This window comes from Argopecten irradians, chromosome 2 (genome assembly GCF_041381155.1).
Source record: "Argopecten irradians isolate NY chromosome 2, Ai_NY, whole genome shotgun sequence".
NCBI classification, from domain to species: domain Eukaryota; kingdom Metazoa; phylum Mollusca; class Bivalvia; order Pectinida; family Pectinidae; genus Argopecten; species Argopecten irradians.
In genome coordinates, this window is record NC_091135.1 from 41551925 (window position 1) to 41573556 (window position 21632).

Consider the following 21632-nt stretch of genomic DNA (forward strand, 5'->3'; position numbering starts at 1 on the left):
GTGACCTTGACAGTAGGTCAAGGTCATTAAATTTCACAACTTTTGTAGCCCTTCATCCCAGCATGCTACAGGCCAAATATGAGTACCCTGGACCTTTTGGTTAGTTAGAAGAAGTCGTTCAAAGATTTTAGCCTATTTGACCCCTGTGACCTTGAAAATAGGTCAAGGTCATTTATTTTCACAACTTTGATAGCCCTTCATCCTAGTATGTTACAGGCAAAATATGAGTACTTTGGGCCTTATGGTTATTGAGAAGAAGTTTGAATGAAAAGTTTACGCAAGGCGGACGGCGGACGGACGGTGCATGATGACTATAGGTCATCCTGACTCTTTGGGTCAGATGACCTAAAAACTTCCCAACAGCAAGGAACTTGACAGGAGTTTTGCTAAACATATAACTGGATGTAACAACATAACATGGACTTGATTGTTAGATGATGTCAGCAACAAGAGGCCCAGAGGGCCTGTATCGCTCACCTGGTTTTTTGTTAGTTGTTATCACAAGACTCTGACAATTAGAAAAATAAGCAAAATTGACTCCCATAGTTGAATTTTGAATCACAACCATACAATGATGCTATTGATACCATACAAATATGATATTCAATACATAGGTTCAGAGACAAAGTAATTTATATGAAAATAGTAGCCTACTTGACCTTTTTGACCTCACATCTATTACCGTTTAAGGCCCCGGGGGTCAGCCCTATCATTTGTACAATTTCAAATCCCAACCCTATAAGGATGCTACCATTGCATTATAAGTGCTCTTCCATTCTTAGTTGCAGAGAAGAAGTGGTTTATATGGAAATAGCTAAATTGACCCCTTTTGACCCCACCCTTCAGGCCCCCGGGGGATCAGCCCCATCATTTGCAAAATTTTGAATCCAAACCCTATAAGGATGTAACCATTGCATTATGAGCGCAATCCCATGTTAAGTTGCAGAGAAAAAGTCATTTATATGGAAATTTTTGACCCCGGCCCCCTCAGGCCCCCGGGGGTCAGCCCTATCATTTGCTCAATTTGGAATCCCCAGCCTATAAGGATGCTACCATTGCATTATGGGTGCTATACCATACTTAGTTTCAGAGAAGAAGTCGTTTATATGGAAATAGCCAAATTGGCCCCTTTTGACCCCGCCCCTCAGGCCCCGGGGGGTCAGCCCCATCATTTGTACAATTTTGAATCCCCACCCTATAAGGATGCTACCATTGCATTATGGGTGCTATCCCATGCTTGGTTTCAGAGAAGAAGTCGTTTATATGGAAATAGCCAAACTGACCCCTTTTGACCCCACCCCTCAGGCCCCCCAGGGGTCAGCCCCATCATTTGTACAATTTTGAATCCCCACCCTATAACGATACTACAATTGCATTATGAGTGCTATCTCATGCTTAGTTTCAGAGAAGAAGTCGTTTATACGGAAATAGCCAAATTGACCCAATTTGACCCCGCCCCTCAGGCCCCCGGGGGGTCAGCCCCATCATTTGTACAATTTTGAATCCCCACCCTATAAGGATGCTACCATTGCATTATGGGTGCTATCCCATGCTTGGTTTCAGAGAAGAAGTCGTTTATATGGAAATAGCCAAATTGACCCCTTTTGGCCCCGCCCCTCAGGCCCCCGGGGGGTCAGCCCCATCATTTGTACAATTTCCAATTAGTAGCCCATAAGGATGCTACCAGTCAAATTTTGTTGAAATCCAACCAGCGGTTATGGAGAAGAAGTCGATTGTTGACGGACGACAGACGCCGGACGCCGGACGACGGACGCCAGACGACGGACGCCAGACGCTGTGGTATCCCATAAGCTCACCTCGGTCCTTTGGACCAGGTGAGCTAATAAAAACACCACATAACATACCTAACATATACAGAAGACATGATTTTATAACCAGATATAGATTGGCATCCTTGTTTTATTAAATTTATGGGTGTAACAGCTGTTGTCTATTACAACAGAAATCCATTGTACCTCGACTCACATTTAAACTCCGTCACGTACATCTTTTTATCTATATATAAATATTACAGTATAAACAAAACAGCTTGTTATTATTAAAACTACATTCAAGCCAGTAATATATAAAAGGTTGCTCAACGTGAACAAATTATAATTCTTCATAACGGTAACATGAAAGAGTTATCTATATTAAGGCCAGTTATTCAATGAAAGAGTTGCCCTACATGATAAATTGTTGATTGCCAAGAACATCACTTTAATTCAAAGTGTGGAAATTATTATTTTGGAAATCTCTCAATTGCTTTTCCCAATATGAAATTATTTGAAAGTCTAATTTGTACAATTAAACATCAAGCAACAACATTGATCCCACAAAAGGATACAGAACTGTAAAACATTCATTTTTATCCTCTGTATAAGTATCAAAAACAAACATCGGTCAAAATGAAGAGAGATTATGGGTAGCACATTCACTAATGGACATATCAAGTCCAAACAAGCTGCCAAATTGAATTGCTGCTTCCTTCTGACGTACCATCAAGTCTGTGTACACTGACAATATAAATACAGGAACAAATATTCATTTTTTGGTTAAAAATCATCATCAAATAGTCACATTTCAGATCAGCAGATATACATATCTGTGGCAGCCATCTTGGATTTTGGATCGACATAAAAGATAACAACACTTGGTCGGGACCATGTCAGGATCATTTCATGCAGGTTTCAGCTTAATCACACTGGTAGAACTTGAGAAGAAGTTCAAAATTCAAGATTTTGGAAAATTTTACTCTCATGACCTTGAAAGTAGGTCAAGGTCATTCATTTCCACAACTTTGATAGCCCTTTATCTCAGCATGCTACTGACTAAATATGAATACCCTGGTCCTTTCGGCTAATTAAAAGGTGTAGTTAAAATATTTTAGCTTAATTGACCCCTGTGACCTTGAAAGAAGGTCAAGGTAATTCATTTTTATAAATATGGTAAACCTTCATCCCAGCATGCCACCAGCAAAATATGAGTATCTGGACTTTTGGTTAGTTAACAAAAATCGTTCAAAGAATTTAGCCTATTTAACCCATGTGACCTTGAAAGAACGTCAAGGTCATTAATTTTCACACCTTTGGTAGCCCTTCATCCCAGCATGCTACAGGCCAAATATGAGTACCCTGGACCTTTTGGTTAGTTAGAAGAAGTTGTTCAAAGATTTTAGCCTATTTGACCCCTGTGACCTTGAAAGTAGGCCAAGGTCATTAATTTCCACAACTTTTGTAGCCCTTCATCCCAGCATGCTACAGGCCAAATATGAGTACCCTGGACCTTTTGGATAATTAGAAGAAGTCGTTCAAAGATTTTAGCCTATTTGACCCCCGGTGACCTTGACAGTAGGTCAAGGTCATTAAATTTCACAACTTTTGTAGCCCTTCATCCCAGCATGCTACAGGCCAAATATGAGTACCCTGGACCTTTTGGTTAGTTAGAAGAAGTCGTTCAAAGATTTTAGCCTATTTGACCCCTGTGACCTTGAAAATAGGTCAAGGTCATTTATTTTCACAACTTTGATAGCCCTTCATCCTAGTATGTTACAGGCAAAATATGAGTACTTTGGGCCTTATGGTTATTGAGAAGAAGTTTGAATGAAAAGTTTACGCAAGGCGGACGGCGGACGGACGGTGCATGATGACTATAGGTCATCCTGACTCTTTGGGTCAGATGACCTAAAAACTTCCCAACAGCAAGGAACTTGACAGGAGTTTTGCTAAACATATAACTGGATGTAACAACATAACATGGACTTGATTGTTAGATGATGTCAGCAACAAGAGGCCCAGAGGGCCTGTATCGCTCACCTGGTTTTTTGTTAGTTGTTATCACAAGACTCTGACAATTAGAAAAATAAGCAAAATTGACTCCCATAGTTGAATTTTGAATCACAACCATACAATGATGCTATTGATACCATACAAATATGATATTCAATACATAGGTTCAGAGACAAAGTAATTTATATGAAAATAGTAGCCTACTTGACCTTTTTGACCTCACATCTATTACCGTTTAAGGCCCCGGGGGTCAGCCCTATCATTTGTACAATTTCAAATCCCAACCCTATAAGGATGCTACCATTGCATTATAAGTGCTCTTCCATTCTTAGTTGCAGAGAAGAAGTGGTTTATATGGAAATAGCTAAATTGACCCCTTTTGACCCCACCCTTCAGGCCCCCGGGGGATCAGCCCCATCATTTGCAAAATTTTGAATCCAAACCCTATAAGGATGTAACCATTGCATTATGAGCGCAATCCCATGTTAAGTTGCAGAGAAAAAGTCATTTATATGGAAATTTTTGACCCCGGCCCCCTCAGGCCCCCGGGGGTCAGCCCTATCATTTGCTCAATTTGGAATCCCCAGCCTATAAGGATGCTACCATTGCATTATGGGTGCTATACCATACTTAGTTTCAGAGAAGAAGTCGTTTATATGGAAATAGCCAAATTGGCCCCTTTTGACCCCGCCCCTCAGGCCCCGGGGGGTCAGCCCCATCATTTGTACAATTTTGAATCCCCACCCTATAAGGATGCTACCATTGCATTATGGGTGCTATCCCATGCTTGGTTTCAGAGAAGAAGTCGTTTATATGGAAATAGCCAAAGTGACCCCTTTTGACCCCACCCCTCAGGCCCCCCAGGGGTCAGCCCCATCATTTGTACAATTTTGAATCCCCACCCTATAACGATACTACAATTGCATTATGAGTGCTATCTCATGCTTAGTTTCAGAGAAGAAGTCGTTTATACGGAAATAGCCAAATTGACCCAATTTGACCCCGCCCCTCAGGCCCCCGGGGGGTCAGCCCCATCATTTGTACAATTTTGAATCCCCACCCTATAAGGATGCTACCATTGCATTATGGGTGCTATCCCATGCTTGGTTTCAGAGAAGAAGTCGTTTATATGGAAATAGCCAAATTGACCCCTTTTGGCCCCGCCCCTCAGGCCCCCGGGGGGTCAGCCCCATCATTTGTACAATTTCCAATTAGTAGCCCATAAGGATGCTACCAGTCAAATTTTGTTGAAATCCAACCAGCGGTTATGGAGAAGAAGTCGATTGTTGACGGACGACAGACGCCGGACGCCGGACGCCGGACGCCAGACGACGGACGCCAGACGCTGTGGTATCCCATAAGCTCACCTCGGTCCTTTGGACCAGGTGAGCTAATAAAAACACCACATGACAATACCTAACATATACAGAAGACATGATTTTATAACCAGATATAGATTGGCATCCTTGTTTTATTAAATTTATGGATGTAACAGCTGTTGTCTATTACAACAGAAATCCATTGTACCTCGACTCACATTTAAACTCCGTCACGTACATCTTTTTATCTATATATAAATATTACAGTATAAACAAAACAGCTTGTTATTATTAAAACTACATTCAAGCCAGTAATATATAAAAGGTTGCTCAACGTGAACAAATTATAATTCTTCATAACGGTAACATGAAAGAGTTATCTATATTAAGGCCAGTTATTCAATGAAAGAGTTGCCCTACATGATAAATTGTTGATTGCCAAGAACATCACTTTAATTCAAAGTGTGGAAATTATTATTTTGGAAATCTCTCAATTGCTTTTCCCAATATGAAATTATTTGAAAGTCTAATTTGTACAATTAAACATCAAGCAACAACATTGATCCCACAAAAGGATACAGAACTGTAAAACATTCATTTTTATCCTCTGTATAAGTATCAAAAACAAACATCGGTCAAAATGAAGAGAGATTATGGGTAGCACATTCACTAATGGACATATCAAGTCCAAACAAGCTGCCAAATTGAATTGCTGCTTCCTTCTGACGTACCATCAAGTCTGTGTACACTGACAATATAAATACAGGAACGTTAAAAATCATCAAATAGTCACATTTCAGATCAGCAGATATACATATATCCAAAGGCATGATAACTGAACATGTGATAGATACTGGTAGATAATATACGAGTGCTATACTACCTCACGGACATGGCCTTAAAACACTATAGACACTGCTGGATGTATAAAGATTACAGTGCAAATATTTCTATTTCATTCATTCATTTGACCATTATGATCAAACTCTAAAAGATTCCTTCTGGCACTTTCCTTCAGAAAAGTGAGCTAATATAACATTAAGGCACCTTATATCAACTGTTGTTTCAAGGGCATTTGAGTTCCATCTGTCTGTAGCTGATCCAAAGGAATATAAATAAATTGTTTATTAGGTACAAATTAGAGAATGAGATACATTTACAAGGATAAAAGACAAAGATGATGTAGAGACAGTTGGGTAATGGGCAGATTCAGAGAATATGAGGACAATATATTTTCAAGAATTGCAAAGATAGAAGAATTGGCTTTTTAACAGAAAATGGAAACTAACGATGGCTGAGAATTCCCCTGGAAACCAGTTTGGATGATGAAGAAGATGTTTACAAAGAAAGAAGGAACTTAAGAAGGATCAGGATAGAAATTAAGGCATCTGTCTAAATTCCCCAGACAGTCTGCTGAATGGCTTGTATTCATCATACCACACCTGAAATACAAGTAGTCATATGTCTTAGATAATATGAACCCATTTGATATAGACCTGCAAGGTAAGCAGACTACTAAACATATATCCAGAAAGTTTGTTAAATGGTCAAAAATTTCCATTTGGAGCAAAATGTATGATGATTATAATTCATTTCAATGTCTTTTCTTCTGGCAGAATAATGGAAATGTACATAAAATCTACATCCTTTGGCCCTTATAATCAACCAAATATAGGTGCCATAACTGCAACTTAAGTATTATAACCATAGTTACAAATGGATTCAACTAAAAGTAAAATGTTGGAAGCATATTGCATCCATAGAAATATGTCTGTCGATTTCTAAATTTCTGTGATTAAAAAAGGTTATAATTTCTAAAATATAACTTTAATAAAGGAAATAACATCCAATAATGTAAAGTTACTATATTGAAATAATATAAAAAATGCCTGCAATCAAGTATCTTTCTATGAATTCCACTTTGGCTATTTGCCAGATAGCTTAAGATTCAGGTTAGACCAGTAAGTAGGTCTAATGATTTTGGTAACCATAGTGATTGATACTTTCATCTTTAGCTGTAAGCTAACCATACAAAGAGAAATGGAGAATGGCTCCCAATATCCTTTCAACACAGATCAAATTCAGCTTCCGTTACAGACATTGAGCACATTACAACAAGCTTTGTTTGCATTGCTTTGCCGTACATGGATGCATATTATTCCATGTTTATTTAGCGTGTCTTGCTTAAGTTGTTTCATCTCTCACAGGCGAATGTGAAGACAATGATAAGTTTGCGATAACAAATAACTTCTTGGTATCAGCCCTGTCCCCTATTGGGGATTCAATTTCCATTTTATTTGTTCAATGTTAACCCATTTACTGTACCAATTCCTTGCTCTGTACAGACACAAGGACAATCTCTCTGCTCCTTCCAGACAAGTGGACAAATAACACTTGGTGAGCACCAACTTCATACCTGTAATAATCCACTGCAAAAGACACATAACTGCTTCAACGCAAGTGATGGCGCCGAGTTTAAGGTCACACAGTCAACATTGCTGTAGTAACTAAATAAATACCTAACTGTCAATGTGAAATATTGTCCATTACTCACGGGATCAAAATTTCCATATGTAGCCCGCACAATTTCATTTCTAACTTGAAACAATGGCTTCCTTTTCTTGTTCTAGTAGGTTCCCAAAGGACACACAGACAGACTAGATTATTATTTGTCCAATGAAAGATGTACACGGGGAAAATAAATTAGGTCAATAATACAGGTCTTATGGTTTATATAAAACAACTACGTGCAGACATCTGACTTCTTGGACTAAAGTTGGCCTTAAATGAACTCAGCTATCGATAGAATTGTTAAGGCAAAACAACCGAACCAATCGTTCATCATTTTTCCCCCACTTTCTAAGAATAAAATGATAAGAAAGATTCAAACACATAAACTATCTCAGAATCATAAAAAAATGTATTGACCCAGAAAATCTATTCTTGCTAACTTTCAATTTAAAATGACACACAGAACAACTGACCAATCGCCAAGCAGTATGAAAAGCGTACCTATTCAATATCAGAGCAAACATCGTAGCATACATAATACAAAATGGAAAGTCATGTAAGGCACCCGGACGGGTTGATTGACAACTGGCATCGATCCGTCAATTTTTTAAATTATGATGACTATCCAAAATACTTTCTTTTCTAAGATCTTATCAATTCCAAATAAAAGCGGTGTCAAAAATCTAAATAGATTTTTATTGAAAGTTTCCAAATAAAAGCGGTTTCAAAAATCTAAATAGATTTTTATTGAAAGTTTAAGTTTGAAGATAACATGACCCTGTGGTGTATCTCTGTTATGTGTTTGCAATAATTTGTACTAGCTTTAAAATAGATTAAGAGCTCATCGATATTCATCCAATTTACTTAAAATGCAAACAAGATGACAAAAAATAAAAAAAATTATTAATCATATTTCCTCGTCTTTCTATATTATGAAACGCAATAAAATTGTAAGACAGTGTGAAATTCAATTTCTGTTCTGAGCAAGTCTCCATCAAGGTGTGTCTGGTGTTAGTAATATCTTTACATGAAATGCTGAGTTTCAAATTTTTATGCTTCATTCATTTCTTCAGAATAATTTTATCAAAAAGCATGCTACTGAAATGTTTCATTCAGACAAAGAAAAGTATATTGACCTTTGTCCTATTAAAAATTTCACTAGCAAACCCTAATATGTTTTATTATTTTTCTGGATTTTTCGTCACTTCTCATTGGTCAAAAACATGCCACATGATCACCGATAAAAAACTACATTGCACGATTTTTCTGGAAGTAGTTTATAGAAAAAGTATATTGCACGATTATTTATAGATAACGTTATCGTCTATGTTACCAAAAAGCTTCGTGTTCCTGGCGCTTTGAAACAAACGCTTTGATGACCTGAGTTTGAAGCGTAACCACCAAATGTGACAGACGACGTAGATTGTTTGGGTTTCTATCAAAGATGATGATGACTTCCAGCTGATTACGACAGTTTAAATTTACAAATTTACAACATAAACACAGTAGGAGAGTAGGAAATAATCGAATAACAAGCCATTGAATAGTGAATGCGTTTGATGTTTATTTTTAAAATTCCACCTAGGCTAATAACAACATTAGGCATAGGCTAATCCTACTGTATGTATACGATTTTTATTTTACGAAATGGAGTATACTAAGCATAAGAGAATATATTTCAATATAAAAAATATGTTCATGTTCTATGTAAAGCTTGACTTCGCTCTATTTTTAGAGGAGTATTTTCCTGGTCAAGCTAGGCAACTGACCACCCATATTGTTCGCTGTATGCATTGAAAATGATCTGAAGATTACATCTATGTACAGGATAAATTTCAATTTCGTAGTCTTTATATTTCATTGGGCGAAACCTACCTTTAATTACATGCTCCCGGTGCATGCTTGTTTATAAATTGCATACATGTACATGTACACCTGTAGCTCCATTTTTGTAATCTTCAGATCATTTTCAATGCATACAGCGAACAATATGGGTGGTCAGTTGCCTAGCTTGACCAGGAAAATACTCCTCTAAAAATAGAGCGAAGTCAAGCTTTACATAGAACATGACATATTTTTTTCCAAAACGAGGCCGCAGCAACAAACGGAAGCGTGCAGACGGCAGCGACAGCTTGCCACGGCATGTTTAGTTAAAAAAACAAACCAACGACAACAAATCGAAGTGTGATGGACTGTTTATACATATCATATAATCTAAAACACTTCATGTTACTTATATACGCTCGCTAGCTTATACACCAAACATACATGTAGTTAGTCTGCGGCTGTATGTGCGCTGGCATATGTGGTGAAATTAAACTAACCACGTGCAACGCCGTTACACGAGTCCCAAAAGATCCGGGCAAGTTCCGCTTGAGATGTGGCTTCTGTTTCTTCTATTGCTACATGCCATCTCTGAATTTAATTCCCTACAGATATCCTAGGATGCTACCGATTCTATTATAATTTCCTCCACCTTGTTGCCGATTGAGACATATTTTTTTTTATCTAACATACTTTCGTTCAACCCTTTTGTTTACTTTTAGTGCGTAACAATGCGCATGCGCGAAACTTTGACAACACAATCCATTGCAGCTTCATTTGCATACTATTTTGTCTGACGGACACCGTAATAAACCAAGGATTTCCTTCAATTTTGTATTCAAGATACATTTGTTCAATCTCAAATGCATAAAGAAATTAAATTTAGGTATTTTTGATATGTTTTTTTCATCTTTTCTTCCGTTTATCGGATTTTACAAAAAAACATTTATTTGGTTGGGCTAAACCTACCTTTAAAGCGTGAAGTGCATCAATTGATACTGTTTTCATATGTTGTTTTTAAATTAAACTTGTTACAAAATCATAAGATTGTAACTCATCACAAAGCAGAATTTACAATGCCATGCTTATTTGGTTTCACAGTCATTTCAAAATGTAATAAAAAAAAAACCAAAAAAAAAACCCAGAAAAATAATAAAACAATTATAGCATTTTGATTTCGGTCAATACATGGTTATATCGGCCACAGAAAAAATATCGACCTCGGACTACGTCCTCGGTCAATATTTTTTCTTTGGTCGATATAACCATGTATCGACCTCATCAAAATGCTATATTTGTATATTATTACATTATATAACAACTTCTATAATTATGAGATCGTATATTAATTGATTTCTGTGTTTAAGAAGTTTGCTATTTAATAAAAAAAAAAAATACAGGTCCCTAGTGTGTATGTATAAAATGATAAGTCTAAATACAATGCCATGGTTCAGGTCTTCAGACTGAAAACCTATGGACAACCAAACTGACATTGTTTACATATATATACAGATAGACATGGAAAAAGAACCCATCATTCCATTTAATTGCTAATTGTCTCTACTTGACTCTGAGAACAGACTGACTCCTTTATTTACAACAGGCATAAACAAAGCACCCTTCTCAAAATGCATGGGTCCCTAGGGGTCGGTATTGATCCTACCACTTCCCCACTCATAGACTCCCCAACACCTGTCAAATCAGAAAAAAGATCCATAAATATTATCAGAACGAAGCAGAGTGTTGATTGAGGCTTTCTACAGGATGGTCAAACAGACGAATTAAACTCTGGGCAAACCATCCATCAGTTTGTGGCGAAAATTCATCTGCTGATATGTCTGGCATTGGGGTTGTATACAAATTGATGAATTAAGGAATGCTTGCTTATCCCACCACCGATATCAACTTAAGTTGCCAATAAGTTGGGAATAGGTTCTCGGTGAATACCATAGCAACAGACGCTTGGGATTGATGGCATTTATAACCTTTCAAAACAGCTATCCCCCGCAGACATTTAAAGGGTCTTCAATTGAACATCACCAACATCTTCATACTTATATTTTCTTGCTTGAATAGTTTTCATCGATACGCCTTTTGATGCTAATGATTTCCACCCCAAAACTATATTTACTTTAGCCAAACTGTGAGAAGGAACTTTAACGTATATGTATCTACACATGCTTGGATGCACCTTGAATTTATTGTCTGCTACTGAGAAACATTTCCATTTTTTTATGGATTTATATTGTATTTTACTGAATGGATATGCACTGCATTTCTCTAGCTGTATGTATATCGAGCTGAAGTCCAGTATCTTAAGAGTATAGATCGACCATCGCTCATACTAACAATTCGTGTGTGGGTCAATTAACGAAACGCTGAGTGCTGATTAGGGTGAACACATTGTTATACAACATGCTGTATATCAAGAAGAATCTGACTTGGGACAGTAAAAACCTGGGATTTTTCTATGAAGGTTTGAAACCAGGTAAGTATAAATACTTAAATTTGTAATTATGTCGGAACACTAGACTATTGATTGGTGAAGCTGTTATTAGCTTGTGTTATTGTTAACAGACACATTAACAATAATTGACATTGTGTGCACCAGAGTAATAACACAAGCTATTATAGCACACAGTATACAGTCACTAGTTGTTAACTCCAAGTCAGTTCAGACTGTGGCAGCACTTTCAGTTGTCAGTGCATTCAATATAATGAAGATACCTTGAATATGAAGTGAACACTCTATAGTAAGATGGACCAATAAAATACTTATAGGGTCTCCATGAGTTATATGAGTTTGAGAAGAAAAGATTTGACTGTATATTGACATCATAAGTATGCAGTTATTTTTCCTCCCTTCAATCAACACTATTTGGCCCTTAACCTTGTCCTGATAGTACCTGGTCATTGTCCTACACTACCTACCTGGTCCTACATCCAGACACTACCTAGACCTAGTCCTATATCCAGACACTAACTAGACCTGGTCCATATCCAGACACTACCTAACCCTGGTCCTACATCCATACACTACCTAGCCCTGGTCCTACATCCAGACACTACCTAGTAGCCTTGGTCCTACATCCAGACACTACCTAGCCCTGGTCCTACATCCAGACACTACCTAGTAGCCTTGGACATACATCCAACCACTACCAAGCCTTAGACCTACATCCAGACACTACCTAGCCCTGGTCCTATATCCAAACACTACCTAGCCCTGGTCCTACATCCAGACACTACCTAGTAGCCTTGGACATACATCCAAACACTACCTAGCCTTAGACCTACATCCAAACGCTACCTAGCCCTGGTCCTACATCCAAACACTACCTAGGCTGGTCTTACATCCAAACACTACCTAGTCCTGGTCCTACATCCAGACACTACCTAGCCCTGGTCCTACATCCAGATACTACCTGGCCTTGGTCCTACATCCAGACATTACCTAGAACAGGTCCTATATCCAGACACTTTAACTAGTCTTTGGTCCTACGTCCAGATACTACTGGCCTTGGTCCTACATCCAGACATTACCTAGAACAGGTCCTATATCCAGACACTTTACTAGTCTTTGTCCTACGTCCAAAACTACATAGCATTGGTCCTACATCCAGACATTACCTAGAACAGGTCCTATATCCAGACACTTACTAGTCTTTGTCCTACGTCCAAACACTACATAGCATTGGTCCTACATCCAGACACTACCTATTCCTGGTCTTACATCCAAACACCACCTAGTCCTGGTCCTACATCCAGACACTACCTAGCCATGGTCCTACATCCAAACACTACTTGGCCTTGGTCCTAAATTTGGACATTACCTAGTCCTGGTCCTACATCCAGACACTACCTAGCATTGGTCCTGCATCCAGAAATTACTTGACCCTGGTCCTACATCCAGACACTACCTGGCCTTGGTCTTACATCCAGACATTACCTAGAACAGGTCCTATATCCAGACACTTGCTAGTCTTTGTCCTACGTCCAGACACTACATAGCATTAGTCCTACATCCAGACACTACATAGTCTTTGTCCTACATCCAGACACTACCTAGCATTGGTCCTGCATCCAGAAATTACTTGACCCTGGTCCTACATCCAGACACTACCTGGCCTTGGTCTTACATCCAGACATTACCTAGAACTGGTCCTACATCCAGACACTTGCTAGTCTTGGTCCTACATCCAGACACTATCTAGCCACGGTCCTACATCCAGACACTTCATAGTCCTTCTCCTACATCCTGACACTACCTGGACCTGGTCCTTCACCCAGACACTACCTGGCCTAAGTCCTACATACAAATACTACCTGGCCCTGGTCCTACATCAAGACACTACCTAGCCATGGTCCTACATCCAGAAACTACCTAGCCCTGGTCCTACATCCAGACACTTACTAGTCCTGGTCCTACATTCAGACACTACCTAGCCTTGGTCCTACATCTAGACTCTATCTTCCAAGAGAAACAGATGAATGGTTCCTTGAAAGCAGCTTAATTTCAAAGATTTTGAGTTTTTTGGAGGTATAAAGAGGTCCTTTGGAAAACCTCCAAGTATCATAACAATGTCTGGTTCTTCATTGATTTGTAGCAGTGTTTATATAACAAGGTCATTAAAGGACTTATACTGAAGGATGCATATATGTATAATCTGACAAAATGGATGGTCAGACAGTTAATTAGATTCAGAGTAGAAGTTTGGGTTTAAAAGGAAGAAAACAGAATATTTATATTGAAGAAGTGGTCATAATATCTGAATAAATTGGTGAATAATGAGTGTCACCACATAGAGTAAATACACAGAGCTTGAACAATTGGATTGAGGTAAACTTGGAACAAAAACAGTTAGGATGTGAAACAAAGGTAGACAGTATGATGTCTTGTAAAATTTCACTAGATAGATAAATATCTATCAGACAACCTGAGTGATATATCAAAAGTTAGTAAATGGTTGACTTGGATGGCTGACTACTAATGGATATCACATGAAAGACATGGCGTATCATTGGGTTTGCCTCATCTCATAGACCATAGTGTCAAAGGCCAAATTGAGGAGTCAGTGTTCAAATAGACCATTTGTCATTGTGGTCATGTCAGGATATTGGGCAGACTATCACTTTGTCACTGAAACATCTTGTTTTTGAGGATGTGGATGTGGCACAAGAGTGAAAGCAAGAGTTCTGTTGGCTTGGTGATTTCATGCCGTAGATTATGATTTTGAGGTCAGGATAGGGCACAAATCATAAAATCGTCCTCTTCCATCACTTGTGTTTCTGAGATATTACCTTATTGTTCTAAACACAATGCATCACATACAGTATTTGTGTTGTTGATCTGAAGTTTAGATTTGAATTTCCTGTTGAAAGTGCTCTGTTAATGAACTTCAGACATCACTGTTATAAATCTATAGCCACAGATCTTTCTCTTTTCATTATTGAATTGAAAAATCAACATAACCAAAAGTAAACTTGGGCTGCATCAATCAACCTTAAAAAATCATTAATAATAGTCACTTATTTTACCAAACTGATGGTGCAAATTTAATGCATCAATATAAACAACATATCTCTCTCAAGGGATTCATCACACACTTTACTCACTCCAGGGATTCATCACACACTTTACTCACTCCAGGGATTCATCACACACTTTACTCACTCCAGGGATTCATCACACACTTTACTCACTCCAAGGATTCATCACACACTTTGCTCACTCCAAGATTCATCACACACTTTACTAACTCCAGGGATTCATCACACACTTTACTAACTCCAGGGATTCATCACACACTTTACTCACTCCAGGGATTCATCACACACTTTACTCACTCCAGGGATTCATCACACACTTTACTCACTCCAGGGATTCATCACACACTTTACTCACTACAAGGATCCATCACACACTTTACTCACTTCAGGGATTCATCACACACTTTACTCACTCCAGGGATTCATCACACACTTTACTCACTCCAGGGATTCATCACACACTTTACTCACTCCAGGGATTCATCACACACTTTACTCACTCCAAGGATTCATCACACACTTTACTCACTCCAAGGATTCATCACACACTTTACTCACTCCAGGGATTCATCACACACTTAATCACTTCAGGGATTCATCACACACTTTACTCACTCCAAGGATTCATCACACACTTTACTCACTCCAAGGATTCATCACACACTTTACTCACTCCAGGGATTCATCACACACTTTGCTCTCTCCAGGGATTCATTACACACTTTGCTCTTACCAGGGATTCATCACACACTTTACTCACTCCAGGGATTCAGCACACACTTTACTCACTCCAGGGATTCATCACACACTTATCTCACTCCAAGGATTCATCACACACTTTACTCACTCCAGGGATTCATCACACACTTAACTCACTCAAGGGATTCATCACACACTTTACTCACTCCAAGGATTCATCACACACTTTACTCACTCCAAGGATTCATCACACACTTATCTCACTCCAAGGATTCATCACACACTTTATTCACTCCAAGGATTCATCACACACTTTACTCACTCCAGGGATTCATCACACACTTTACTCACTCCAGGGATTCATCACACACTTTACTCACTCCAAGGATTCATCACACACTTATCTCACTCCAAGGATTCATCACACACTTTATTCACTCCAAGGATTCATCACACACTTTACTCACTCCAGGGATTCATCACACACTTTACTCACTCCAGGGATTCATCACACACTTTACTCACTCCAGGGATTCATCACACACTTTACTCACTACAAGGATCCATCACACACTTTACTCACTTCAGGGATTCATCACACACTTTACTCACTCCAGGGATTCATCACACACTTTACTCATTCCAGGGATTCATCACACACTCCACCTATATGTTCCTATACATTTGACACCGATAATTTGTGGCAGTTGATCATCTTGGATGCTTCATCCAAAAATAAAAACAAGTTAACAACTGATTATTACTTTCAGAAGAATACCATACCATAAAGCCAGTAATTTTGTCAAAGGTGTGCAAATTTGGACATATTAAAAATGTGAAAACCAAATTTTAGTGAATGAAAAATTCAAATTATGACTATAAGATTTTTATATTATTTACTATATATATATGGCATAGGAAATTTTAAAAACATCACCAATGTAACACAAAACTTTGCACGAAAATATATCACTGAAAATTTATGGCTATATTCAGTAGATAAGTTTCTGAAAGCAGTTGTATTGAAACTGGTTTTGGGGATGGTAAAAATATGAGCAATTTTTATTTCCGTTTGTTTCATAGGAAGTTCATCAAAATTAATAGCTTGTACACCACTATTTTTTCTCTTTTTTATATTATGTACCCTTTTGAAACATCTTTTTATTGATTGAAACAAATGTGCACTTTAGAACATTAAGATATATAACACTTAGTGTTCTGAAACAGATTTTATCTCTTATCACTCTGTGAAGTAATACACAATTTGTTTTTACCATGGCTTACATCTGAAAATGGTTCAAACAACACATTGACAGATTGCTCGTAAAATCTATCCTAGAAATGATCTATACAGTTATTGTCAAATTTGTCGTAAAAAGACAACAGCTGCCGTTGTGATGGCAGTGAGCGAACTATATGGGGGACATATTGGTACGTAGAGCGGTACAACACGAGACAGCACGCAAATATATACAAATCTCAGCAGACCACATGCAACTTTCAATCACTGCCAAATTGTCACATGGTTGGTGCCGAGAATTAAATGGGGATTCATGCCTGCGTGTCAACCAAGTGGAGTAGAAGATTGTGATCAGTGTTACAGAGGCGATATTGATCCCCTACAGTAGACTGGTGTTAAGCTGTAGGACACCAACCCACAGGACTTTCTACTCAAATCACCCTTTGTCATAGTAAACTGTCACATACTGTGGGAAGTCAAGTTTGGCCATTTGTTGTTGCACCCATTGTTCTTGGAATAACCTTTTGGAGTTCTGGTCAGTGCCAGACTCTTGACAACCTGTGTTAGATTCGCGTCAGTGTGTTATACTTTCATCTCAAAAGTTGTATAAGCTGTTTCATACATTAAGGTAAGTGGAACACTTTGACCCCAGGGAAAGTTGTGTAATTTTAGAAATAAAGGTTTATCAGTGTAATAGGATTATGATTCTGATCCTTGTGTAGGGAATATGTTATAGTTACGAGATGAGACTGTTGGCATCAGAACTTCCTTTACATCAGAAATTGTTGTACTTAGTATCCTCATATTCACGACTTGTGTTTGTGTTTCACAATCTTTTGATGTTTACAATTTGGCACGTATATAACAATCAATATTGGTCTGTTCATTCACCATGATGCATCTCTGATAAAAACTTCTCCATACTGTACTAGCTAATGAGATAATTATGATGGTTACTGTCTTCCGCGGTTCAGTGATGGTCACCAGGGATACTGGAGGAATCTACCGACTCGACACATCATTTTCAAACCAGATACCATTACTGATGGTCTGACATAGGATGATAACCTATCATTACAATGGGAGTATCACACAACCAGCGGTGATATCATGTCAATCATCAGCCCATGTTTGATAAATAAGCCCTTCATTCAAACCATGTCTCAGGCAAATAAGTCATTTACTTATCCCATGCTTGGTAAATAAGCCCTTTGCTTAATTCAAGTTTGGTGAGTAAGACCATTATCTAACCTATGTTTGCTGCATAAGCCTTAAGCCTTTCTCATCTAACCCATGTTGGCTAAATAATAGTCCTTTACTTAACACATGTTTGATAAACATGTCTATCATCTAACTCATGTCTGTAAATCAGCCAATCGCCTAACCCATATTTTGTAAATAAACCTTTTATTTAACTCATAGTCTTTTAATCATCTTATCATTTAACTCATGTTTGGTAAAAAAGCCCTTTATATACTTAACCCATGTTTGATAAATAAGCCCTATATATACTTAACCCATGTTTGATAAAAAAAATAAATTAAGCCATATATATATATTAACCCATGTTTTGTAAATAAGCCCTATATATACTTAACCATGTTTAAAAAAGAAGCATTATATATATACTTAACCCATGTTTGGTAAATAAGCCTTATATATTCTTAATGCATGTTTGGTAAATAAGCCCTATATATATACTTAACCCATGTTTGGTAAAAAAGCCCTTTATATACTTAACCCATGTTTGATAAATAAGCCCTATATATATACATAAAGTGAATAGTCGGGCAAAGAAAACCAGTCTAAATGCTTTCATTAGCCTACCAAAAGTTCTCACATATTAATACGAAGGTCGATTTTGGCTTAAGTTTCCAAGTTCTGACCATTGAAATAAAGAAAAGTTGAAAGCATTGAAAGCAAGGCTGCGTGGAAATGTAACCACGGACATAGTCAGCCGGGAGGACGTTTTAGGATTCCTATACTTAAAATTAATTTCTGCGTACGCAGACAGATTTTGACAAGAGATTTTATTTTTCTATTTCATAAGAAATAATACTGGATACATTCACACCATTTTTACCGACTTTAGCCATCCTTGCCCCACTGTTCACTTTAACCCATGTTTGGTAAATAAGCCCTATATATACTTAACCATGTTTGGTAAATAAGCCTTATATATATACTTAACCCATGTTTGGTAAATAAGCCTTATATATTCTTAATGCATGTTTGGTAAATGAGCCATATATATATATATATACTTAATCCATGTTTGGTAAATAAGCCCTATATATTTAACACATGTTTTGTAAATAAGCCCTATACTTAATGCATGTTTGGTAAACAAGCCATATGTATACTTAATCCATGTTTGGCAAATAAGCCCTATTTACTTAACTCATGTTTGTTAAATAAGCCTTTTATTCAGTAAGTTAATAATCTTATCATTTATCTCGTGTTCACCAGTACATACTGTATTCCGGTGCACTCCAATAGGAGTCCTTTACACATAAAAATACTCAAATCTTATGTTTGGTAAATAAGCCGGGCTGTCATTTTGTAATAGACCAAGTATGGTAATGAAGGTCAGTTGAAGAAAAACCATGAAAATGTGAGCCTTTATTGTAAGTTTCACTTGGACCAAAAGTTAAGTTACATGGTTTGACTGGAACTCTACCTAATCTTGACAATCTTCAGTAAAATAAATTGGAATTTAAAGATGCTCCATCGCTGACAAATGGTATTATTTCACTATCAAAAACAGGAGGAGACGATTTAGTATATTTCTTCAGTTACAAAAGTTACTTACTTTACACCATTACCACCATCGAAATAATAGAGCTTTTAATTTTACTTCAAGTTAAAAATATGAAGAATAATTAATTGCATCCCGAAAAAAATCCATGACACTATATTCTATATGGAATGAAGTACTGATTGCGCATGCACCAAAGGCGAAAAAACTTATTTTATATTATTATTTTTATGTTAATTAGGCATATATTTACACGATTAAACACCAATTATTGTTCAAATGATGAATATCATTTATGCTCTGTCGGCGGTGGAGAATCTTTAATACCTCAGGCTCTTTTTGCATTGCACTATGAGTTCATTATACCATATAGACAATTACTTATGCAATTTCTACTTAAAATGAAGTAATCTTTCATCAATTTTAAATTTTCGTGATCTGGATTTCAAGGTTTGATTCAACCATTTGTTAATATTTTGCGGATCAAATTTTCATGATCATAGCAGTATTTTCATGAAAATACCAACATCGCGAAAATTACCAACTATACGGTAAAATTGTAAAGCATCAGACTGTGTAGTGAGGTGTGGTAAAACAGATCTGATTCACAATAGGACCTAGCTCACTTCTGTAATAAAGAAATATTTCAACTCTAAGTAGTGACATCATCAGAGTTATTCAGAGAAATATTGTAACATTATCAATGAGTTTTAGATAGCTACAATAAATCCTGGTACTTAACTTTAGACGAAATAGAGAAAATGGCATCTGAAAACCTGGTAATATTGTCAATACAGTAATGAAATTTGTGAAATTGTTCAATGAAAATTAGAATTTAACACCTTTCCCCTATAATCAGTAAAATCTTTCACCAAATTTCTATCTTAATTCTCAAAAGGATTCTGCTGATGCTTAATTTATCTTAACGAGGTACCACTGAGTGAGTTCAAGATATTTGTGTTAAGATTAATTCACCCAATGTTCTACTGAATTTTTTGTCCTTTTACATTTTTTCCCTGTTTCCACTAATTAAAACAATTTTGATAGTTCTTTCACATGAAATCATTATGCAAATCTTTCAGAGCTATGACACCAAAATTGATAATCTTTGTGTTTTTGTTACACCATTAAACCCTTATAGCACACAGTAATGAAATAATCAAAGACAAGGTGTCTTTGGTTTGTAACTCGAGTGATTTATTTGCCACGGAAACGAGCTTGCAAACAAGAACTCCTGCATCCAATTACTGACAAAGCAGAGATGGAGATAGTTAAGTCAGAAACCTGATGGAATTATGGCCAAAATCTGTCAGGTTTTCTTGCACAATTTTACAACATAAATGAATTAAAAATGACAAAACTGGCTTTCACTTTATGTCTATCAGGTCAAATATCAATAATCTTGTTTGATGTGATAAACATCGAAATCCATATTTTAGCAGATTTTGACTGTTGTGTGAGACAAGTCTTTGTGAAAAACGGAATGAAAATCATGAGGATCTCATCAAAACATGATTTTGTCAACCATAGTGACAGTGGGTGTCTAACAACATCCCATTTAGGGTTATATTATAATGTTGTCAACCAGTCAACCATAGTAACAGAGAGTGTCTAACAACATCTCATATAGGGTTATATTATAATGTTGTCAACCAGTCAACCATAGTAACAGAGAGTGTCTAACAACATCCCATATAGGGTTATATTATAATGTTGTCAACCAGTCAACCATAGTAACAGAGAGTGTCTAACAACATCTCATATAGGGTTATATTATAATGTTGTCAACCAGTCAACCATAGTAACAGAGAGTGTCTAACAACATCCCATATAGGGTTATATTATAATGTTGTCAACCAGTCAACCATAGTAACAGAGAGTGTCTAACAACATCTCATATAGGGTTATATCATAATGTTGTCAACCATAGTAACAGAGTAACA

At 37.2% G+C, this 21632-nt stretch overlaps 2 protein-coding genes across 4 annotated transcripts in view; one reads left to right on the forward strand and one right to left on the reverse strand.

The window, feature by feature from the left end:
• LOC138315524 (RAB11-binding protein RELCH homolog) overlaps positions 1–21632 on the reverse strand; it is a 174607-nt gene that overhangs the window by 36389 nt on the left and 116586 nt on the right. The window lies entirely within an intron of this gene.
• LOC138315525 (uncharacterized) overlaps positions 11472–21632 on the forward strand; it is a 99568-nt gene continuing 89407 nt past the window's right edge. Inside the window, exon 1 of one of the 2 annotated variants that reach the window (XM_069256611.1) lies at positions 11472–11930. In XM_069256611.1, the coding sequence (XP_069112712.1) occupies positions 11858–11930 (73 nt within the window). In that variant the 5' untranslated portion in view covers positions 11472–11857. Of the gene's footprint in view, positions 11931–16843; positions 17560–21632 lie in introns of those variants that run through there. The other variant, XM_069256613.1, reaches the window with a different exon arrangement.